The sequence below is a fragment of the Pongo abelii genome, chromosome 2, assembly GCF_028885655.2.
Source record: "Pongo abelii isolate AG06213 chromosome 2, NHGRI_mPonAbe1-v2.0_pri, whole genome shotgun sequence".
NCBI classification, from domain to species: Eukaryota; Metazoa; Chordata; class Mammalia; order Primates; family Hominidae; genus Pongo; species Pongo abelii.
Genome location: NC_085928.1, coordinates 13,928,619 through 13,953,989, shown reverse-complemented (window position 1 = coordinate 13,953,989; position 25,371 = coordinate 13,928,619). Strand labels below are relative to the sequence as shown.

The 25,371-nt window shown below is 42.2% G+C and overlaps 1 protein-coding gene across 18 annotated transcripts in view; it reads left to right on the top strand.

The window, feature by feature from the left end:
• KALRN (kalirin RhoGEF kinase) overlaps positions 1-25,371 on the top strand; it is a 687,608-nt gene that overhangs the window by 52,055 nt on the left and 610,182 nt on the right. Inside the window, exon 1 of one of the 18 annotated variants that reach the window (XM_024244998.3) lies at positions 11,640-11,795. The exons of the other annotated variants lie outside the window; for them this stretch is intronic. Coding sequence (XP_024100766.2) covers positions 11,729-11,795 — 67 coding nt within the window. The 5' untranslated portion in view covers positions 11,640-11,728. Of the gene's footprint in view, positions 1-11,639; positions 11,796-25,371 lie in introns of those variants that run through there. 18 annotated transcript variants of the gene reach the window in all.

Sequence of the window (25,371 nt, the reverse complement as noted above, 5' to 3'; positions counted from 1 at the left end):
GGTTCTCTGAAGACCATTTCACATTCTAGACCTTAGGAGTAGGGGGTAGAGAAGGAAATTACTGCCATGGCCCTGAGAGAGCATTTCCTTTTTCAGAAAAGATTTGAGCCACTACTTTAGTAGCAGCTTCAATATTTAAATACTTTGAAAATTACCAGAGTAACAAGTGCTTATAGTAAAAAAATTATAACATAAAATTTTACAAAACACAATTCTCTACCTTTCTTCATTCTTCAGGGATAACTACTGTTAATAGTTTAGTATATGTATATCCTACTAGAACTCTTCTATGCATAGTGAAATACATATTGATAGTGTGTATGTATATATTTATATATCTATTTTCACAAAAAGTGGGATAATATAAATTGTTTCCAATTATTTTTCAAATCATATCCTTTCATTCAATAATAGATCATGGAACCTTTTCATGTTACTACATATAAAACTGCTTGCTCTTGTTAACGATTTCTAAGTATAAAGTAGGCTGTGTCATAATTTATCTTATTAGTTCCTTATTGTGGGACATTTAGGTTTTTTCTTTCCTTTTTTTTTTCTATTATAGAATACACTGCAATGTGTGTATAAGTACAGATATTTCAGTAGGTGAGAATCTTAGAAGAATTGCTAGGTTGAAGGCTACATACTTTAGAAATGTTGATTGTACTGCCAAATTGACTTATAAGAATATTATATCAATTTAGTCTCCTACCAGGTTGGTTGTTTTGGGGTGTGTGTGTGTGTGTGTGTGTGTGTGTGTGTGTGTGTGTTTTTGCTGGGGGAGATCTTATAGGTAAAATGTGGTATGCTGTTATTGCTTACTTGCATTTCCCTGATCATTAATAATGGTCAGCATCTTTTTACTTTTTATCAGTCATTTATATTTCCTTATCTGTGGGTTGCCTGTTCATAATCTTTACTTATTTTTATACCAGGTTGTTAACTTTTTCTTAATAGTTTCTAGGAACTTTTTGTAAATTAGAGATATTAACCCTTTGTATAATTTATTGTTGCAAACATGGCAAATATTTACTTCCTGCATTATCTTTTAACGTTCATGTTTTTGCAACTTTGTCTACTATTTTATTCTGTGAGGACTTAAAATATATGAAAATATAATGTACTCTCAGTGTTCAAAAATTAGTACAAAATAAATAGGTCTTTATGTGACCCCTATACCTGTCTACCAAGCCACTTTTCCCATAGGTAACCATCAGTATTAGTTTCTTGGGAACCCTCCCAGTATTTCTTTTTGTAAATATAAGCAAATCAGAATCCGTACTTATGTTATCCCTTTCTGATCAAAAGCAGGTGAATACTAACTATCCTGCTCTATGCCTTGCATTTTTAACCCAACAGTATGTCTTGAAGATCTTTTCATATAAATTCACAGAAAGCCTCATCATTCTTTATTCATAGCTGCATAGTGTTTCTTTGTGAAAGTATACTGTCATTCAGTGGGCATCAGACATTTTTTGCTTCTGTATGCTCTAAAAGAATATTAAAAACTTTATGCCCCTTCACACATTTAAGTGGATACCTAAACATTTTTTTTACCATGAGTTTAAATGGTTGCAAATAATACATTTTCTAGCATGTTGCATATTATAATAGGCTTTAAACATATTTTCTTCAAAATCTTGGAGCTACGGATTTATATGAATTGGGAAAGGCAAATCTGATTGTCAAAGCAAGCAGCCAAATTAGACATACTTACTTCCTGTCAGAGAAAGTCTAATTTCTTTTTATAATTCAAGCAAGCATGTTAATTAGACACCCTGTGTGACAACCCCATCTTCAGAATTCTTAGAGAGGAAGCTATTAATAAATAGATGTGGTCCTGAGACTAACCATGCTTTTTGCCTTCTAGATGAAAGAAGGCACAATCATTTTCAACATCTCCTTGGCGATCTCATCGAATCATGGGGCTTTACTTTGCTCTGCATGCACCAATGACTCTGTTTTGTTACCTTTTACACTGTAACAAACCACCCTAAATCTTAGAGACTTAGAACATCAATTTATCATTCTCATAATTGTGGGGCTTACCAGGCAGTTCTTCTGCTCCATGTGGTGTCTGTTGGGGTGCTGGGATAGCTGGCAGCTCCAGGGTAGGCTTCCTCTGGTGGCTGGGAGGGGGCTGGGACTAGCTGGGGGTCTCAAGCAGCATCTGTAGTTCTCTTCCACATGGCCTTTCCATGTGGCTTAGCCTTCTCACAACAAAGTAGCTAGATGCCAAGAACAGTTGTATCTATTATTGACTCCATTATTTTAAAACGTCTTTTAAAAAGTTAGGTGATACAGTCCAAGGGTCAAAATTCAAAATGTGTAAGATGATTTACAGTAAAAGGTTGTCCTTCTACTACTGTTGTTCAGCCTCCTGTTCTCCTTTGGTGATTTGTATATCCTTCAAAAAATTTTTAAAAATGTGTATATAAGCCAATATACTGAGTTTCGTGTCTTGCTTAGGAAAACCATCCCACCCTAAGACTATAAACATTTTTCTTCTTGAAGTTTTATAGTTTTTTTTTCCCATGATATCTTTAGGCTTTATTGAGTGCATGATGTGAGGCCAGGATTGATGGACTTTTCGGGATGCCAAATAATTGTTGTTCACTATGCAGATGGTCCATCAGGAACTTCGCAGAGTTTCTCTTTTCCTCAATGCCGAGGGTCATCCACATGTGTCACAAGGTATAGTCAAAACAGTTTTCATAATTGAATCTCCAGTGGAACTTTCCAACCTGTGTCAGAAAGAGGAGATCAGATGAGTTGGGGCAGCTGGACATTTTCATTTCCCTAGCGAGGGAAGGAGAGTGTCACAGGAATTAGAGGAAATGTAAGCTCTAAGAATCTGCCCCCTGAAGGGCAGGCAGAGAAGCCTGGGAAACTTGGAGTAGTGACTTGACTTTAACTCTGGTCCCATGAATTGAGAATTTCAATGTGACCTGAGCTTGTTTTTGTTGCAGGAGAATGCACTAACCTTTATGAAGTATCCACTATGTATTAAGTGTAGTGCTTTGGATTTTTTATGCTATTTTGTTTTTTCCTCATGAAAAGTTCAAGTTTTATGGGATTAGTCTTATCTCCATCCAAAAGATGAAGAAACTGAGATGTGGGAAGTTATTCCAAAGCCTCAGCCCTTTCCCAATACCTCAAAGGCTTGCAAATTAATGGTACAAAAGGTATAAAAAGGTTTATAGAATTTATGAGACACAATTATTTTTAAGAACCATAAGCAGAGTTCATTTGTTGAAAAGTAAAGTGATCTTTGCAAATAGATTTTTTTCTTTTTGAAAATAAGAGCCAAGGAAGAGAGTATTCAAATTGGCTACTGTGCAAGTAATTTTATTATCCAGCTCGATGTGTATGTATGTAGGGAGCTAGAGCATTCAGGTGAGTCAGATATTATGATTTAACAGTGGGTAGCCCTGTGGAACACACACAGATTATATACTTTCCATAAAAAGAAAAAAAATACTCAAGGGACTAAAGCAAAAAAGGGACTAAGTAGAAAAAAAAATGTTGAGCTCTAGATATGTGCTAACCAAAATTTAGCATTTATTTGACAATACAGTGGGTTCCTTTTGATATGGTTGAACTTCACATTCATTGTTATCAATCCTAGTCCTATGGTATGATGCCTGATTTTACTGGGCAGACCTGCTGAGGGGGGCTATCTGGAAAAGTTCCTGGAGGGAATGGAGAAGGGCATGGGATGGAGAGAGCAGGTAGAGGTTCACAGGAGGGCTCCGCCTGGGCTGAGGAGTGAGGCTTCAGCTGTGGTGACTGGCAACTTAGCCTCCTGATTCTCTGATGGTGACCTCAGGGACTGAGAGATGTAAGGAACATTTAAGAGAAGCCAAACCTCCTGGGTGGTGAACGGCCTCCTGTTGGCCATGAAGTAACACCACCTCCTTTGATAGGCAGAGAAATGGCTCTTGGTGGAAATGAGATGGAGGAACTGCATGACTGGCTGCGAGGGAAACAGAGGAGGTAATAGTGAACTCTGGATTGCAGAGGCCTCATGGATCAGTTCTGAGAGGGTCTCTCCAAATATTTACCAGCTTTTTTTTTTTTTCAAGAAGAACTCCTTTGCAATGTAGGTGCCTTGGGGAAGGCAGCCAACCAGGTGTTCATGCTGAGTAGGAAATGGGAGGTCAGGGCAGTGAGGGAGGATGGAAGGAGCACTAACTTCTGTGATTGACTTCATCAGGATGGCCTCACAGGGACATGCCTGTGAAGACCTAGGGAAGGGAGTCATGGACTCTGCTCCTGACTGCAGATATCCACCCCCACCACTGCTTACCTAAGGCCTGCACTCCTCTATGCCTTCCTTTGACCTAGGCTTTATCTTTTGCCAAAATAGGAATATTTCCTGAGGGCCTAAATATTAAGCTCTCATCATAAATACCTTGGATGGGATGAGGTTGTCATGGTACTTTTCACAGGACTTAGTGGAGAGGGCATGGGGCCCAGGGTAGATGAGCTTTATAAGGTCCTGAAGGAGGAGAGGGGACTGGCTCTTGTGTGGGCAGTGGGGGGTACTGGGGTGACATGCTGTGTTAGAGATTCAGTGCAACATGGGGGTTCTATTGACTGCTGGGGGAATTAGAAGCCCCCAGAGAAGGGGTAAGGAGGGATCAGGTTTTCACCACTTAACAAGGTGGTTTAGAGCCCAGGGCAGTGAAAGGTTGTCTTCCGTGATCCGGGCATGCCTCAGCCAAGGCAGAGTTAAAGATCCTCAGCAGAGGTCAGAGGTGAGCAAGATGAAAGCTACACAAAAGCTGAGGCAAGGAGGAATAATTAGCGTCTGCCTTTCCCTCCTGCTGCCTGGCCTGATATTTGAGGTGACATTTAAAGCCATTGTACAGATGTGCAGTGGAACTGTGGCAGAATGAAGGCTTTCTGGAGCCTGTGGAGAGATGAGGCTGATTTCTCAGCCTCCTGGCTGGCAGCTTCTCACCCCTCCATGTGGGGCCCTCTACTGGGCCTTGAGAGGAGAGGGGCCCCTCTGCCTTCCAGGTGAGCATACTCTAATGGGGCACTCAGAATCTCCCTCCCTACTGGACTCTCAGGGTGTTGAGGGAGGTGGGGTACACACTAGAATTCAAGATAGTGACACAAAGCTGGTGCTGAGGGTAGGAGAGGAGAGCATGGACTGAAGCAGATGGATCACCATCACAGAATTCTCTGGGGAGCTTGTTAAAAATGCAGGCCTCTGGGAGTGAGGCCTCGTTATCTACATGGATAACCAACCCTCTAAGGTGATTCTGCTGCCCATTAAACTTTGAGAACTTCTGAGATAGAGAATGTGTGAGGTTAGCTGGAAAGGGCCTCTTGGGAGGGTGGACTTGAATTTCAGTGTCTAGGTGATACTTACTTGCTGTAGATACTGTCCTCAGGTGTGGACCTAAGAAGCCCGTTCACCTGGGGTCACTAAGCTGTCATGGGAGAGAACTGGCAGGGGTCCAACCCACCCTTGAAATGGCATCCCTGAGAATGTGTTGCCACGGGCTCCACTCCACCACTTGGGCACTAATCGCCAAGGGGACAGAAGTGGTGTGGGAGGTGACTGAGGATGCTGTTTGCTGGAGTGTTTGATTCATGTTACAACTGAAACACAGCTTGCAGGGCAAAATGGTAGCTGGGTGGAGCCTGCTTCTTGGGTCAGGGTGAGGGAGATCAGTATGTCTGTGGACGGTCTTCACTTTGGTTTGCAGATACCAGCAACTATGCTACCTCCTGTATTGCCTTCACTTGTCAGATAGGTCCATGTGTCTGAGGAGTTGGGCCAGTGCTGCTGAGGGAACAGTGGCCATTGTTGTCCCAGGAGATGAGTGGGAAAGATTTGGGATATGGTTGGATCTCTCCTCCCTCCATGCTGCTTGCCTTCTGCTCTATACACTTGTGCTGGCTTTATCTGATTGGGAACACAGTGTTTTCAAGTTGGGGTGGGTGAAGAGAGGGAGAAAGAACAGTGCCAAGGAAAGAAGAAGGAACATCGAAGAGAAAGGAACACATCCATGTTGTGATATCAAGTAACTGCTGAACATCCGGATGGACATCAGCCCTCTGGAGTGGATGGGCTGTTGCTGGCCTGGTGACACTGCCTGTCCCTGGAAAACATGTCTCTGTAGCCAGCTGGGTGGGCTGGAGGAAACATGTGAACGGGAATAGTTGTGCTTGCTTTGACCATGATGAAAGAAGGAGCCACTGTGGAAGCATTGTATAAGACAAAACAAAAACAACAACAAAAACCTACTAATAAGGCTGTGTCCTGGCCAATATCCTTTCTAATTGCACTGCAGTTAAATGGCAATGCTGACAGTCTCTTGGAACATTTTATTCAACTTCTGGAGGGGCTGTATTTCAAGTAAGACTTATGAGGCTCTGTGGGAGATGGAGAAATGAGCAGTGGTGGGCTGGGGAGCTCCAAGGAGCCCAGCTTGATGGGTTGAAGCCAATCTTGAGTAAAACTGCAGGCTGAATGGGTTCACCCTGGGGCTGACCCGATGGGCATTGCTTATGTTCTTAGGTCTGTTTGCGGGGGAAGTGCTTGCACCCATATTATTCTTGACAGTCTTTATTCCCATTTTCTCTGCAAATGAGACTGTGTGGAATGTTTTGCCCTTGATTACTGGAAGGAGGGGAACAGGGCCAGCTTCTTTCTCCAGCCCCAAGAATGAGACTTGTAGCACTAGCACCATTAGAGCACTCTCTGGGACTTTCTGCCTCACAGTCAGATGCTCTTCCCCTGACCCTCTCTGTCTAGGTCTCCTGCCACAATGGGAGCCTCCTGTTTCAGATTTCTCCCAAGTTGTGTTAGAAAAAGCCTTTTTGGCATTCTTACTTGGAGACACACTCTCTCTGCCGTTGTAAGTCAGGGGCCAAAGAAAAAGATGAGAAGCGCTTAGTTAATAAGTGGCCACATTTGGACGCTCCACTCAACCTGTGCCCATGGCATGTCAGCACTGCCCTGGAGGGGCCTCTTTCAGGGTTCCTGTTAGGAAACAGCAGTGTTTCCCCAGGTCCTGCCCTACTGTGAGGGCTCCCATATCTCAGTGAAACATGTCACAATTTCCCAGGGAATCTCTTAGCGCCCCAGAAACTCTCAGGGAGGAGACAGATGGGCACCTGCGAGTTATCTGACCTTAAACAAGTTATTTAATCTTTTGGAACATGGATTTTCTCTTCTGTATACTGGAGAAAGTGATTCCCATCCTACAGACCTTGCAGGGCAAACAGGAGATGATAGTTATGAAAGTACTTTGAACAAAAAAGTACTGGCCACATGTGAGCGATGGATTCTTGTTATTCGTAAAGGGAGAAACACCGGGTTACTTCTCTCTGGAGGGAGGAGGAGGGGTTTGCATTCTTGTGTTAACTACACACTGGTGTCTTGTCCATTTAAGGTAATAAGAAAATAATGCTAACAGAGCCTGAGAGGTAGCTTCTTGGGTGGTGATGTCTCTGCTGAGACCCAATGCTGCCCTTTAAGAAGAAACCACAAGGCAGTTGGGGGGCAGGGGCAGGCAGTGGAGGTTGTGACTCTGCTTGCTTTCTCCCTTTCCCTCCTAGCTCCTACCTCCTGGACGTGCCTCCTCCCCAGTCTGAGTTCTTCAGAAATCTGCACCCTCTCTCATCTTGGAGGTATAAGTTCCAAGGAAGAGCTGGTGCTGAGGGAGACATCCCTACCAGCTGTCTGATGGAGACCAGGAGGCCTGGGAAACCACCATTCTGTTAGGACAGTGAGAAGGCATTGCTGGCATGGCCTAGGCTACACAGAGCTGTGATGAATGTGCAGATGGCTGTTGGGTAGTTTTTTTTTTTTAGTGTACTGGAATTATGAAAAATAGTATTTATTTATTTATTTTTTATTTTATTATTATTATACTTTAAGTTTTAGGGTACATGTGCACAATGTGCAGGTTAGTTACCTAGGTATACATGTGCCATGCTGGTGTTTTTTTTTTTTTTTTAGTATACTGGAATTATGAAAAATAGTATTTATTTGTTTATTTATTTATTTTTTATTTTATTATTATTATACTTTAAGTTTTAGGGTACATGTGCACAATGTGCAGGTTAGTTACCTAGGTATACATGTGCCATGCTGGTGTGCTGCATCCATTAACTCGTTATTTGGCATTAGGTATATCTCCTAATGCTATCCCTCCCCCCTCCCCCCACCCCACAACAGTCCCCAGAGTGTGATGTTCCCCTTCCTGTGTCCATGTGTTCTCATTGTTCAATTCCCACCTATGAGTGAGAAAATGCGGTGTTTGGTTTTTTGTTCTTGCGATAGTTTACTGAGAATGATGATTTGCAATTTCATCCATGTCCCTACAAAGGACATGAACTCATCATTTTTTATGGCTGCATAGTATTCCATGGTGTATATGTGCCATATTTTCTTAATCCAGTCTATCGTTGGACATTTGGGTTGGTTCCAAGTCTTTGCTATTGTGAATAGTGCCGCAATAAACATACGTGTGCATGTGTCTTTATAGCAGCATGATTTATAGTCCTTTGGGTATATACTCAGTAATGGGATGGCTGGGTCAAATGGTATTTCTAGTTCTAGATCCCTGAGGAATTGCCACACTGACTTCCACAATGGTTGAACTAGTTTACAGTCCCACCAACAGTGTAAAAAAGTTCCTATTTCTCCACATCCTCTCCAGCACCTGTTGTTTCCTGACTTTTGAATGATTGCCATTCTAACTGGTGTGAGATGGTATCTCATTGTGGTTTTGATTTGCATTTCTCTGATGGCCAGTGATGGTGAGCATTTTTCCATGTGTTTTTTGGCTGCATAAATGTCTTCTTTTGAGAAGTGTCTGTTCATGTCCTTCGCCCACTTTTTGATGGGGTTGTTTGTTTTTTTCTTGTAAAGTTGTTTGAGTTCATTGTAGATTCTGGATATTAGCCCTTTGTCAGATGAGTAGGTTGCGAAAATTTTCTCCCCTTTTGTAGGTTGCCTGTTCACTCTGATGGTAGTTTCTTTTGCTGTGCAGAAGCTCTTTAGTTTAATTAGATCCCATTTGTCAATTTTGGCTTTTGTTGCCATTGCTTTTGGTGTTTTAGACATGAAGTCCTTGCCCATGCCTATGTCCTGAATGGTAATACCTAGGTTTTCTTCTAGGGTTTTTATGGTTTTAGGTCTAACATTTAAGTCTTTAATCCATCTTGAATTAATTTTTGTATAAGGTGTAAGGAAGGGATCCAGTTTCAGCTTTCTACATATGGCTAGCCAGTTTTCCCAGCACCATTTATTAAATAGGGAATCCTTTCCCCATTGCTTGTTTTTCTCAGGTTTGTCAAAGATCAGATAGTTGTAGATATGCGGTGTTATTTCTGAGGGCTTTGTTCTGTTCCATTGATCTATATGTCTGTTTTGGTACCAGTACCATGCTGTTTTGGTGCCAGTACCATGCTGTTTTGGTTACTGTAGCCTTGTAGTATAGTTTGAAGTCAGGTAGCGTGATGCCTCCAGCTTTGTTCTTTTGGCTTAGGATTGACTTGGTGATGCGGGCTCTTTTTTCGTTCCATGTGAACTTTAAAGTAGTTTTTTCCAATTCTGTGAAGAAAGTCATTGGTAGCTTGATTGGGATGGCATTGAATCTATAAATTACCTTGGGCAGTATGGCCATTTTCACATTGATTCTTCCTACCCATGGGCATGGAATGTTCTTCCATTTGTTTGTATCCTCTTTTATTTCATTGAGCAGTGGTTTGTAGTTCTCCTTGAAGAGGTCCTTCACGTCCCTTGTAAGTTGGATTCCTAAGTATTTTATTCTCTTTGAAGCAATTGTGAATGGGAGTTCACTCATGGTTTGGCTCTCTGTTTGTCTGTTACTGGTGTATAAGAATGCTTGTGATTTTTGTACATTGATTTTGTATCTTGAGACTGCTGAAGTTGCTTATCAGCTTAAGGAGATTTTGGGCTGAGACAATGGGGTTTTCTAGATATACAATCATGTCATCTGCAAATAGGGACAATTTGACTTCCTTATTTCCTAATTGAATACCCTTTATTTCCTTCTTCTGCCTAATTGCCCTGGCCAGAACTTCCAACACTATGTTGAATAGGAGTGGTGAGAGAGGGCATCCCTGTCTTGTGCCAGTTTTCAAAGGGAATGCTTCCAGTTTTTGCCCATTCAGTATGATATTGGCTGTGGGTTTGTCATAGATAGCTCTTATTATTTTGAGATACGTCCCATCAATACCTAATTTATTGAGAATTTTTAGCATGAAGGGTTGTTGAATTTTGGCTGTTGGGTAGTTTTTAGGCTTGAAGAACAAGGTCGTCCTAGACCTGGGGACTCCTCAGGTTTCATTTCAGTGAACAGCACTCCCAGTCACCTGGGTCACAGGCTGGCCCACTGTAAGAGGGGCTGTGATTGGGCAAGGACTGGGCACCCCATCATGCCCCAAAGGCCTTAGACAATGCCCAGGGGCTGAGGTCTCTGCAGCTTACTCTTCTCCTTGCCTTGAAAATAACATTGTATCGGGGACTCAGATGCCCTTGCATGTTCATTTGTCCAGTTAGTAATCACTTGAGTAATTGCGAAGTTCAGGGTTCTTTGAGGGACACAAAGAGTTTATGGGCAAGTAAGGGAGAAGAGTCATACACAAAGGAGAAGGTGGAATGAAAAAAATAAAATATAAAGGAAGGAAGATCAGGGAAGTCTGCCTGGATTCTGTGGCATTTGAGTTATTTGTTGGAAAAATTAGGAGGATTTGGCCATGATGAGGTGGAGAGTGGGGAGCGCATGCTATTGGCAGGAAGGGCAGGAGCAAAGTCCTGGGGATAGAAAACTGTGGGATGTATGAACATGTGGGGAACTAAGAGTCTGGCAAGAGGGAGAGGGGTTGAGAGGTAAGGGAGAACCTTCTATCTACCAGTATCTACCAGGTGCAACACCAGAAACATTATATTCTTCTTTTGCTTTGAGGCTCACAAATACTGTTCTCTCTGGTTTACAGAGGAGGAAGCTGAGGCACAGGGAGCTGAATAACTTGATCCAGGCCAGGCAAGTATTAAGTGGCAACCAGGATTTGGACCCATGACTGTGTGACTTCAGAGCCCATGCTGTCTCTACTATAACAAAGGTTCCATGAAGGGACGTAGGGAAAAAGGATCTGTGGCCTTTTACTAGTCATGCAGGTCCTGCAGTCTTGGGCAAGGAGAGCCGGTGGTCCCTACAGTGAGGCAGTGAGGCAGTAAGGCTCCCAGGCTCCTGGACTGGCCTCAAAGTCCAAAATGGCTGAGCTTCTGGCTTCCCATCCCATATTCTATTGGAGGAGCCACTGGCCTCTGGTGTGGGAGGTATGGAAGCCAGGATGGCAGGAGATGCTGGAAAAAAATTTAAGACATGGACTTGACTGTGGATTTTCTTTCTCAAGACCACTGCAAACCTCCCGTCTTTGCGAAAACCCTTCCTGACTCCCTCCCACGCATCTCCGACCTCCCCTTGGGTCCAGGCAGGCTCGGTCTGCACACGGCGTTGTTCTGCACTTGTTCCTTTGTTGCTGTGAAACCGGCTCCCGGCACAGTCAGCCTCTGTGTGGGAGGACTGGTGGCTGTCTTTGCAGGCAGGCATTTGCTTAGAGCAGGCTGTGTGCGAGCCCAGCGTCAAGTGATTCCGGCCTCCTCGAGTCAGCGGTGGTGGGATGAGGCTCTGCCGAGGGGACTGGCTGTGAAGGATGAGTTCAGGGTGGGATGACGGACCGCTTCTGGGACCAGTGGTATCTCTGGTATCTCCGCTTGCTCCGGCTGCTGGATCGAGGTATCCTGAGTGTGTGTATGCTTGTATGAGAGAGTGAGAGAGATAAATACACATAGAGACATAAAGAGACATGCAGAAAGACACAGCAGAGAGGGGAGGGGGGGTCAAGAAGAGAGAGAAGGAATGAAACAGAGGCAAGTAGCAAACCCATGGAAAGTAAAGAAAGGCTGTTTTTCTGGGGACATGTATGACCCAGCTGGGAATTGGGAGCACAGGGTCATTTGGGGAGCATCTGTATAACAGGATCTCGTTTCTTGCTGGGTTTTTCATCAAGCTCAGTACTCTAGTCAAATACAAGTTAAGCCCTGTCTTGCAGGGCTCTTGATAGAACTCTCTGAGAAGCAGTGCAGAAGGAGAATCATTCCTGCAGTAAGAAGCTGGGGGCAAACAGTCTCAGGCTCAAGTCTCAGCTCTGCCACTGACCTTAGCCTGATTTATGTGACTTTTCTGAGCTTGTTTACCCATCTATAAAATGGGCACGGTAAGACCTATGTGCTGGGGTTGCTCTGGAGCTATTATTTAATTCATACATGTAAAATATATAACATCATATCTGGTGCACACAGTAGGTGCTTAGTAAATGCTGAGTTCCTCCCTGTGTACCTCTTAGCTTCACAGAACTATTAATACCTATCCTGAGGATATCTCCCTTTTTTGATTATCTATAGGTAGAGCCGGTACAGAATTTGCAGTTAGTGGAAAGAAAAGAGAAAATCAGTTTTATTTCTCAGGTTAATCTGACCTTAATACATTTTATCAAATATTAAAGCAATTAAAGTCTCCTGAAAATGTGACACAAATCCAGATGTTCTTTTGTAAGGAAAAACCACTGTGAACTTGTTTGGTAATTGATTTTTTAAAATGTTGAATATTATTTTTAAAAGCTTTGGCTTCTTTAAGAGGTTTTGGCAAGAATGAGATCAAACTCCTGATGGAAAAGATGGCCCTGGGGAAGCCTTGCTATACAGCCCAAGGTGTATTCATCTCTATGAGGAATAGTCTTAGTGTGCCGGGAGATCAATACCAGGTGGAAGCAGACAGCTGCACAGAGCAGGTGAACCAGTGCCCTTAATCAAAGATGGAGGAAACCAAACCAGCACACACTAAAAGCAGTTTCTCACTAGCACCGAGAAACAGGCCAGTGGGAGCCCAGACTTGAGATGAGGGCGTTAAGAAGGGCATCAGAACTTCACCCTGATGAAGATTATAGACTGGGAGAAGGGAGAAGAGACCACTAGATGTGAATCCTCCTTATCTTTGTGACCTCAGGCAAGTTGCTTAACCTCTCTATATCTTCTTTCCTTCATTCGTAAAAAGGGGTGATGATGATAATGGTAGTACCAACTCAGAGGGTTTCTGTAGGGGCTAAGTGAGAAACTACAAGTGAAATACTTATCCCAGTGCATGGCACAAACAAAGTACTCTTTAAATGGTAGTTTTCATTACCAAGACAGTTAATTCTCACTCTCCAACAAACATCCTGGGAAAGACAGGAACAGGTGGTATATAATAACCGGGAACTAAGAAAAGTCCAATTAAGAATGGTTAGAGGCTTAGAGACAATTTGTACTTACATGAATTAAAACAAGATTCACACTACCATATGATGCTAATTATAAGAAGAAACTAGATGTTAATGTATAAGTTATAATACTACCAATTTATTTTTATCTTTTAGAAATGCTTGAATCCATGAGTCACAAACTTAGGTTCAAGTTCTGGCTCCATTGCCTTCTAAGTGCCCTTGAATAAATGGCTAAGGGTAAGGACTTAAAACATAAAGGGTATTGTTTTCTAGGGCTATACTTAACCAAATTCTCAGTTTGTTCATCTTAAAAATTGGAATATTAATAATAATGCCTACATCATAGAATTTGGGGGAAATTTATTGTGTTAGTGCATATACAGTGTCAGGCATTTTGGAAATATCAGGTTAATGAATTTATGGGTTGATAGATTAACCTGTCCCCTTGGATAGCAAAAGCTGGTTGCAAGAATTATGTGGTCTTCCATGCATGTTTGATCACCATGTATAGCTGTAATTTGAAAGTTTATGTGTCTTTCTATCTGTAGGGTTTTCCTTAATGTGAAGTTTTAGACCAGTAGCTCTTGACTGTGTAAGGTGTCTGATTTCCAGGTGTTTGGAGGTTGGGTGTTGATTATGTTGCCCAGTTCTGGTTAATCAGTATTAAAGTATTACACATGTGTGCATACCCACATCCATATTCAAAAAGAATTTTCAGTTATAGCAACTTTCCTCTCGTAACGAATGTTACCTAACATTGCATAGAAAATAGCATGCTTTAAAGTGGCATGTTAGGCTGAGCTAGCTCATTGAAAGATGCTCAATAACTATTTGTTGAAGGAATGAATGAGTAAATGAATGAAAGATGAACCTGCCTTTCTGGGCAGTGAACAGAATTCCCTTAGATTTGATCTTTCTTAAGTGTAGCAGAATTTAGCTCCTTTAATCTGTTTGAAGATTTTGTATCATTTTGCCCTCATCATTGTCGTGCCTTGTGTCATCTTGAAAGTAACAGGCCTCAAGAAAGTAAGGAGGGAATAGGAAATGAGAAGTGGGAACTGATGAGTTTATCCCAGGAAATTGAAATAATCGATGAGCTGTATGCTGGCCTGAGTCACTCACTTGGCTGTGACTGGAGGATAAGTGAATCTGTGATTTGACACACCTAGGAAAAGGCAGGAAACATTAGAACACATCATGGAGCTGAAATAAACTTTACAAAGAAATAACAGCGTAGGCTTGATGATTGCAGACTAATCTTTTGTCTCCCCTATCACTGTTCAGCTAAGGGTAAGGATTTAAAAAATAAAGGGTATTGTTTTCTAGGGCTATACTTAACTATATGCAAGAATTTATTTGACAGTGTACTACCAGCTTGTTCAGACATTATTTTGATGATTTATTCTCCTTAATGATAGATGCTGTTTTTATGGTGTTTGTTACTGGGCGTTTGTCAATTCTGCTGATTGTATTCTGTGCTTATAGACGTTGACTAAGGAGATGGTTGCTGTGGTGGGGACTGTCTATCAAAAGAAAAGAGCTCATAGAGATAAGAAGCATGAGTTGTATATAAAAGAAGTCACATTGCTTTTTATTGTTGAGTTTTGGTGTATTCATGGGAACCTGACAAGTAAGGTAGGGGTTTACGTTCCTTTGTTTACATATAATATTTTTCTGGTAATGGGAAGAATGAAAGACTGCTGCTCTTTATTCATAGAGCATCAGGCAGTGCTTCCAAGCATGTGGGAATGTCCACCACTGGTAGTACATGAGATGATTTTAGGTGATTTATGGATGTTTCTTGAGCTTCTCTTGCTGGTCACTGCTTGGCACAGTCCAGAAGACGATCTGTTTTCCCCGATGCCTGCTTCTGTTCGGCTGTCCACTCCTGCCCCACCCATTCACCGTGGGCCCTCCTTAATCCCACCCATTCCTCAGCTCTCTCTTCATTCCTACCTCTGGTCTCCTTCTTCTCCTTCTGGCATTCCTGCCTGGGCCTCACACTTTGCCCTGCCTTAGTTTCTTGGCCCCAGTATGTCTCCAGCCTCCCTGGCCCTCATGCCTATTCTCTGTCCCTTGTGTTCTTTCAAAGCACAGCTTTATGCTACCTGCTACAAGTATCCCCATTCTCTGGCATTTCTCTATTATTCTGTAACTCATTGCCCAGCTTCCATCCCTTCTTATGTCTGTGCTGGGCCACCTTTGCCCCGTAGATCCTGTGTCTCCAATCCTGGACCTGCCCCTACCTGTCTTCCTTGCCTCTAATCCTGAGTGCCTTTTCCTTTCAGCTATGATCTTCTTTTTTCTTTTTCTCCTACCTTTTTATGTCACCTTGCAGTCCACTAATTTCTTTTATAAAGAAGTATAAGTAAAAAAGAGTCAACTTAAAACAATATCAAGGAAACAACAGTGTAGGAGGTATGTGGATATGGTTAAAATAGCGACAGAAGTACAAAAATTACTGATGTTTGTCATTATGTCAACATCTCACATGTTGAACTTAAGTGGTATGCTGAATTAGGCTGCTAATTTCTTGTAGATGCTTTTAAAAATTGACACATAATAATCGTACATATTTATGGGTACAAGTGATATTTTGTTACATGCATACAATATGTAATGATCAAATCAGGGTACTTAGGCTATCCATCACCTTGAACGTTTCTTATTTATGTTAGGAACATTTCAGATCTTCTCTTCTAGCTATTATGAACTATACAATATAGTGTTGTTAATGATCGTCACCCCACTGTGCTATCAAACCCTAGAACTTACTCCTTCTGTCTATATGTTTGTACCCATTCACCAACCTATCATTGCACTGTTTACACCATAAGATGAACTTTTTTAGCTTCCACGTATGAGTGAGAACATGTAATATTTGTCTTTCTGTACCTGGCTTATTTCAGTTAACATAATAACCTTCAGTTCCATCTATGTTGCTGCAAATGACAGGATTTCCTTTTTATAGCTGAGTAGTATTCCATTGTGTATATATAACACATTTTCTTTATCTATTCACCCACTGATGGACACTTTGATTGATTCCATATCCTGGCTATTGTGAATAGTGCTGCAGTAAACATGAGGGTACAGGTATCCCTTGATATACTGATTGATCTCTTTTCTTTTGGATGAGTACCCAGTAGTGGGATTGCTGGATTGTATAGTAGTTCTATTTTTAGTTTTTATGAGAAACCTCCATACTGTTTTCCATAACAACTGTACTAATTTACATTCCCACCAGCAGTGTATAAGAGTTCCCTTTTCTCCACATCCTTGCCAGCATCTTTTATTTTTTGTCTGTTTGATAATAACCATTGTACTTGGGGTAAGATGATATCTCATTGTGGTTTTGATAGCATTTCCCTGGTGATTAATGATTTTGAGCATTAAAAAAAATACCTGTTGGCCATTTGTGTGTATTCTTTTGAGAAGAGCCTATTCGGGCCAGGTGTGGTGGCTCATGCCTGTAATCCCGGCACTTTGGGAGGCCAAAGCAGGCAGATCACCTGAGGTCAGAAGTTCGAGACCAGCCTGGCCAACATGGTAAAACCCCATCTCTACTAAAAATACAAAAATTAGCTGGGCATGGCAGTGCGCACCTGTAATCCCAGCTACTCAGGAGGCTGAGGCAGGAGAATCGCTTGAACTAGGGAGGCGGAGGTTTCAGTGAGCTGAGATTGTGCCACTGCACTCCAGCCTGGGCGATATAACGAGACTCAGTCTCCAAAAAAGAAAAAAAAAGAAAAAGTCGGTGGGACTGTAAACTAGTTCAACCCTTGTGGAAGTCAGTGTGGCGATTCCTCAGGGATCTAGAACTAGAAATTCCATTCGACCCAGCCATCCCATTACTGGGTATATACCCAAAGGACTATAAATCATGCTGCTATAAAGACACATGCACACGTATGTTTATTGCGGCATTATTCACAATAGCAAAGACTTGGAACCAACCCAAATGTCCAACAATGATAGACTGGATTAAGAAAATGTGGCACATATACACCATGGAATACTATGCAGCCATAAAAAATGATGAGTTCACGTCCTTTGTAGGGACATGGATGAAATTGGAAATCATCATTCTCAGTAAACTATCGCAAGAACAAAAAACCAAACACCGCATATTCTCACTCATAGGTGGGAATTGAACAATGAGAACACATGGACACAGGAAGGGGAACATCACACTCTGGGGACTGTTGTGGGGTGGGGGGAGGGGGGAGGGATAGCATTGGGAGATATACCTAATGCTAGATGACGAGTTGGTGGGTGCAGCGCACCAGCATGGCACATGTATACATATGTAACTTACCTGCACATTGCGCACATGTACCATAAAACCTAAAGTATAATAATAATAATAATAATAATAATAATAATAATAATAAAAGAAAAAAAAAAAAAAGAAAAAGTCTATTCAGATCATTTGCCCACTTTTTAATGGGATTATTTGGGTTGTTTTGTTTTGTTTTGTTTGCTGTTATGTGAATTCCTTGAATTCCTTGTATATTCTGGATATCAGTCCCATGTTGGATTAACAATTTGCAAATATTTTCTTCCATTCTACAGGTTGTCTCTTCACTCTGTTGATTGTTTCCCTTGCTGTGAAGAAGCTTTTTAGTTTCAACAAGGATGCCAGGAACATATATTGGGAAAAGGACATCCTTTTCAATAAATGGTGCTGGGAAAATGGGATATCTATATTCAGAAGAATGAAATTAGACCCCTATCTCTCACCTTATACAAAAATCAGCTCAAAATGGATTAAAGACTTACGTGTAAGACCAGAAACTATAAAATTACTGGAAGAAAACATAGGGAAACCCTTCAGGATATTAGTCTAGGCAAATATTTTATGGCTAAGACCTCAAAAGTACAAACAACAAAAACAAAAGTAGACAAATGAGATTATCTTCTTGATACTGTCCACATTCCTGTAGCTACCACAAAGTGTTTTGGATTCTGGACCAGAATCCAACTGTTTCTCATCTCTCAATGTATGCTAGAATCATCTGGGAGCTCTTAGAAAGCGTAATGTCCAGTTCCTCCGTTTCAACACCCCCACTTCCACCTCCAGCCAATTAAATTGGAATAGCTGGTAAGGGGGCTAAACACTGGCATTTTAAAGACCTCTGTAGGTGATTCTAATGGCAGCCAGAGTTGAGAGCTGCTTGTTGTCATCCTTTAACATGGATGTCAGAGAGTAAGGGCAAAAAGAACTCTGTTGCAAAATAACAAAATGAACGAAAAACAAGTCACTACATGGGAATAGTAAACATAGGAGTACACATAGGACTATGCTAAGGAACAAACTGTATAAGAACGCAATCTTTTGGATACACCTCATGCAACTGTCTTTACAAACTTCAACCATTTTCAATGACTTCCTAGATGAACCTTGACTTTCCTTCATAGTCCCAGAAAAGCAATTTACCTGTGTCCCAAGAGGTTGTTTGGCCCCAGCTTGCTTTGGGTTTATTGCTCTCAGTTCAGGCTGCTGAGGGGTTTGGAGGTAGGGATGGTGGTGTGTCACTGTAGATGTCAAAAACCTTTCCTTCCTTGGTTAGTATAACTCATACTAGGAAGGCATTAGGTGGGCATTGTCTGTATTCTGCTAGAATTAGAGAAAGAAAAATCGTTTTCTCCCTTCAGGATAAATGGGAGGTAAGGAGAATAACTGTTTTCGAGCCTTCATGGTGTTGGGCTCTACTTTGACCAGGAATCTACTTGGGTTTGTCACTAAAGTTCACCTCTCCCTGACTGGCCATTCTTTGTTGTCTCAACCTTCAAATCTCCCAAACATTCCAAGTCAAGGATTGATTCTGCTCAGGTGCAAGAAGTCAAGAGGCAGCTGGACCTCGTGGTCTTGGTTGTCAGGGCACCCTGATCTTTGTGCTTTCCTTTTCCTCATTCTCATCCTCACCATGCCTGCAGCCTTTTTCTGGCTCCTTGTCTTCTATGTCTGACAGATACCCTGTCTTTGACTTGCTCAGTCATTGGCTTGCCTGCTGCTCAGCTATCTGCACAGCTCTGGCCCCTAACCAGGTCACACTCAGTATCTGTGCTTAGGCCATCTGCTTGTAACTGGTCCCTAGCCTGCCACGGACTCTGGATACCCATCGTGGTCTGGCTTACCCTGTTCTTGTTAACTATTGCATATGTGTGCCCAGCATGATGTGTGGGTTCTTTGTGCCAACCTTTATGACTTGTTCCTTTTTTTTTTATATATTCAGTGGGAAAAAGAAGAGACAAGCACACAGCATGTGTATGAAAAGCACATTGGGTGATTCTGCTGTGCTAGGGTTTTTCTAATTAGAGGAGTTTATGTTTTAATCACCTTCTCATTTGAGCCGAATATTCAGGTAATACATAAAGAAGTTACTTTAAATTGGCTTTTATAGTCATCTATATATATATACCTATTAGAGTTATTTAATTGGCTTTTGGCACAAGATCACTTTACTAAAGGGACCAGGCCTCTTGTCTAATGAAGAGTTTGAACACACACCCGCTTGAAACACCATCACAGAACAATTTCCTGTTGTTCTATACCAGAGCCTCACCAGCAGCCTTCATATTTTCTTGTGCTTTCTCTTGAAATGCCCCAAACCTCCTCTTCTTTTAGTTAATCCATATTCTTTCCCCTCCAAACCTCTTAGCCCTGATGTCCTCCAGAAAAATATCCCCTGACTATACCTGGTTCCGTTCAGAGACTCATGGTCACTAGGTGCATGGCTAGTGTTCTGTAATTCACAATGTGCTCCTGTGGGTAGTAATAATACATACCTCAGGAGGTTGTTGTGAGCCTTGAAGGAGCTAATATGTGTGACCCGTGTTTGGTACCAGTAAGTACTCAGTAAGTATGTGCTTGTTTTCTGAATTTTTGCAGCTTTAGGAATCTTAGTTTCTTGTCAGGGATAATTTCCCTCCATTAAGAGTGGAGTTTCCCTGAGGGCAAGCCCTTGTCCTCACTATCCTTTGTATTTTCACCTAGATACCTAATTCAAAATTATATCCTAATAGGAAACCTAATAAATAACTTTGGCTAACAGAGTATCTGAACTCTCCAGGGAACCACTGATTATCACAGCATTGTTAAGGAGGAAAAAGATAAATGTAATTATTTGATAATTGCAAATATCTTACCCCTTTGTTTCTCATTATGCCTTTCTGAGATAGATCATATCACTCCCCATTTCACAGACAGGAAACAGGCTCGTAGAGATTAAGTGCTTGGTTAAAGTCAGAGAGCTGCTAAGGGATAAGTCAAGATCCAGGACCCCAGACTCCTGTCTAGGATGGGTTGCCCACTCTACCTGCTGCCATACAAATGGGAAGAGCTCCATCTGTCTGTCTCTCCAGCATGCATGTTAAACTGGGAGTCCAGCCACCTTCCCTGTCAGCAGGTAGTAGAGCATACCATTGGGATGTCTTGTCTGTGGTGTGAACTACCCAGGCAAGATGTATCTAGGCCAAGTCCTAAGGGGAGGACACTGATAGCTGCTTTGTGAGGTCCCGGTGTGGTGTTTCCATCCAGTGGGGTGGAGATTACTGTGATGTGAGAACAGTAAAGCAGCACTTGCCCAGATATGGCATGTCCTCCCAGGGCCTGTTCTGTGGTGGCATACTCAGTGGTTGCTGAGAACCAAGGGGCAGTGGGACAGCTGTGTCCCTGGATATTCAGAAGGCTAGTTGGATCCCCAGTATAAGTGATGGGTTTGCTCTTCACCTTGTGGACAGAGGTGGCTTGTTATCAAAGAAAACACCAAAGCAATTAGTATCGTTGTTGTTATTATTAGCAGTAGTAATAGACTCTACTAAGGGTCCAGGTAGAGCAGGGAGTGATTAGGGTTAGGTGTAAGCTCGCTGCCCTTAGGGAGCTTACAATTCAAACTCCTGAAAGATCAAGAATCAACAGTAAGGCTGGGCGCAGTGACTCATACCTGTAATCCTAGCACTTTGGGAGGCCGAGGTGGACAGATTGCCTGAGCTCAGGAGTTGGAGACCAGCTTGGGCAACATGGTAAAACCCCGTCTCTACTAAAATACAAAAAATTAGCCGGGTGTGATGGCATGCAACTATAGTCCCAGCTACTCAGGAGGCTGAGGCAGGAGAATTGCTTGAACCTGAGAGGTGGAGGTTGCAGTGAGCTGAGTTCATGCTACTGCACTCTAGCCTGGGTGGCAGAGCGAGACTCCATCTCCAAGAAAAGAGAGAGAAAAAAAAGAATCAACAGTAACATCTCTGCATCTCTGTTGGCCCTCTTTCAAGTGATGGATTACTTATAAGGTGGAGCTCTTCTAGCTCTAATGTTTCATGGTTCTGTGTGGACAATACCTACAAAATATTTACCTATAATACCTGTAATATGTCTTTGTGATGCCACAGGCACTGTTTCATGTTAAGTTGCTAGATGAGTGCTATGAATTTATAAGAGAGAAATAATTGGGTCTAAATGAAGGAAGAAATGTTCATTTATTCAACAAATGTCTTCTAAGGACCTACTATGTGCTTTGCTCTACCCAAGGCTCTAGGAATACAATGCTAAAGAAGACAGTGTTCTTGTCTTTGTGAAGTGTTATAGTTTAATGGGGGAAGTAGACAATAACAAATAACACAATAGATAATGCAATGACAGGATAAAAAGGAGAGAACAGGGTTAAACTTTAGTAGCCCTGAATTATGAGGATGGAAATCAGCAAATACAGGGTGTGCTTGGGGAATGAAGACTAAATCAGACTGCCTGGAGCATCTGTGTGATAAGAGTTAAGGTTGGAGGGACAGATTGGGGCTACCTTGTGAAGATTCTTGCATTGGCATGTTGGGTTAAGGGCAAATGGTTCCAGAGTTGTGGCATTCCATTAGAAAAGGTATTGAGCAGTACCAATGTACCAGCCAGTAGACTAAGTACTACTGGGTTCATATGGTTTAAGGAGAGACTCAGATGTGTAAAAAGGACCTTACGACAAAACTGGTAAGTGCAATTACCTAGGCTTGCATAGGATCACAGAGGACAGAACAACTAATTGCCTAGAGGGGTTGGAGAAGTAAGTCTTCTTGGAATATCTGATAGTTTAGCTTGGGGTGCAGGATTAATAGGAGTTTGTTTGGTGGAGAAGGTGGGGCCAAACATTCTAGTCAGTAAAGCATGGGCAGAAGCACAAAGTGGGTTGAAGGGGATGGATAGCTAAAGAAGAGGGGGCAGGTCAGTGTATCAGGAAGGTAAGGCACACAAGAGGGAGCAAGGGTCATGGGGAACTTCTGAGCATAAGAGCCTGGTGCTGGTCATGTTCTTTAAAGATGAATCTGAATGCATAAAGACAACTGGAGAAAAAGCAAATGGATGTGAAGGAAGCATTGGCCTATGGAGAGGAAGGAAGAGAAGGATGTACGAGATAACGTCAGAGAAAGTAACAGGGATTTCTTACTCTTCATATTAAAGGGTCATTGAAGCTTTCATGCTTAGGTTTGACTTGAGGAGTGGCAACTGTTTCACTAAAAGTCTGAAAAGATGAGTAGGACTTGGGGTGTTGGTAAAGGGATTTAGAAACTTTGAGTTTTAGATGATTACAAGATGCCTGATTTGTTCATGCATTAAAGTAGGTTTGTGTTTCTAGGGGGAAGTCAGGGTAGGAGATGAATATTTTGAGTCATTTGCCAAGAAGTGATGGTGAAACTGGTATTAGCTCAAGGAAGACAGCATAGAGAAAAGTAAGAGTAGTGTAGACTGTTTTTCGAAAGTATTGACAAAGGGAGACAGGATAAGAGAGATACGAAGAGTATTCCTTAAGGGTAGGAGGAGAGCCAGGACATAATAATTTTGTGGGAATAGAGGAGAAGGAGAGTTAGGGAGCTCCATGTGCAGGGAGAGGAGGCAATGTTGAGGGCTTTGGTGACAGAAGGCATTGGTGACTACTTACAGCATTGTTTCAGCACCTCAATGAGAAGAAACCAGATTGCAGTGGGAGGAGGTGGTGAAGATGAGGCAGCAGCAAGCACATATTGTTTGTTTGAGAAATATGTCAGAAAATGAAAGGTAAAAATAGAATGGTGGTTGGTGGGACATTAGGGTCAAGTGATGAGTTTGTTAAAGGAGGAAGGCCTGAATGTGTTTGAGGCTGGGGGAAGGGACCAGTGACAGAAGTTTAAAGATGACAAACAGAAATGAATTTATTTATCCATTCAATAAATATTCATTGAGCACTGACAATATTCCAGGGACAGTGCTATTTGCTAGGAATATAACATGAATAAGGCATGAAATCTTCATGGAGTTTACATTCTAGTGAGTAAGGCAGACAATACACAAGTCAAAGCAACAGTTGAATTTGTAATAACAGCTTGTGATAAGTGCTCTAAAGTGAAGCAGTGGCCTGGAGGAGGTAGGAATGGATTGAATAAAGAGTGCAGATGGAAGTGGTAGACTGGAGGAGGGGGAACACTTCCTCTGTTGTAAGGAAGGAAGAAAGAGTGCTTAGAAAGTGATTTTTAAGTAGAAAAAATGAAAAATGAGGAAATGCAGTTCAGATGGTCCTGATATTCTTAAAAAAGAACAGGCAGTGTCATGAGCTCAGACTGGAGAGGTGGGATAGTTCAAGACCTTGCATAGGTGCTTACTGCTTCTTTCAAACCTCCCATGACCCTGTGATGTTGTGGGAGGGTGTTATTCTCATTGTATACATGAGATAACTGAGGGGACTGAGAGAGGACCCATGACTGAAAAGTATAGGAGCAAGGGAGAGGAGCCTCACCTGGATACTCTTATCATCGAACTCACCTCCAAGGGCCAGCTCAGAGGGTACTGTCAGTGCAATCAAGACATCAGTTCCTCCTCCCTTCTCCTATATAAGGCCTTGTGCTGGGCCTTGGAGAAGACTGTGGAGAGGAGATGACACCTGTACGTGGAAAATAAGAAAGATGAAGTTGGAAGAGATGAGATGAGGAAACTGAGGCTGAAACAAATGATTTTACTCCCCAAAGTCATACAATTATCGGCTGAGCCTGGATGTGAAGCCAGAATAAAAAACTCCAAGTTGAGACCTCTTTCCATTATATTCCCCGATATATACCCCTTTACTGTGCTCAGTAGCCTTGATGTAGTCATTGTATGTGGACAGAATGGAGAATTCATGTGTTTGAGGGTTATCTGGTTTGGGTTCAGCTTTTAAAGGCTCCAGGCAAAATTTCTAAGAAGCTCCAAAAGCAGGATTGTATTTCTCTATCCTTCCTTGTTATCATTATGAAAAATAAGCTGAGTGGGGTTGCAAGTGGCACTTCTTGGTTCTCCTGGGCTGTTGCAGAATTGTACTCTAAAGAACCCAGAGGAGTATCTTCCTTATAAACCCAGGATAGGAGGAATAATTGGCATGGGGCTTTTAATCTACTTTCATGCTAAATGAAATCTGTTAGATGGGATAATGAGCTCCATATTTTATAGACTATTTTAAGCTTGTCTCAAAATAAAGTACAGGGCTAGGGGTGGAGGAAGGACGTTAAGTCTTAGAGACAAAATGCCATGGCTTACTCATCAGTGTTTTCATTTTAATGATCCCAACCCCAGTACAAGTCCCTCAGTGATACTGTAATGGAAACCACATTTTTTTTTTTTCCTGTTGGAAGTTTCAGGATGAACACAGCCAAATGCTTCAAGACATAATTAAGACTACAATCTCCCATCCTCGGTAATATACAGACCTTTCACCCAGGGGGCTCAGCTAGAGACAATGTGGTTGGAAAGCAGTTGAAATTATAGAGACTTTTTTCCCACCAATCTGGCCCCCCAGAGCTTCTTTTCTAGGCCTTGTCCTCCCTGTCCTTAACTCCCTTCTCCTTAACTGCTGCCTCATGCCTGGGAAGGAATAAATAAGTAAGAATCCTGGTGTTGACTCTTTCCCTGCCATAGGGAGAGAATCCCAGACAAATGCTGCTGTGTCTGGAGGAGGCTGGACTGCGCTGGCAGAGGCAGCACATACATAGCAGGAAGGGCAGCCAAGAGAGCTTGCCAACAGATGTGGGGTGCTGGGAGGGAGGAGGTGGACAGTGTCA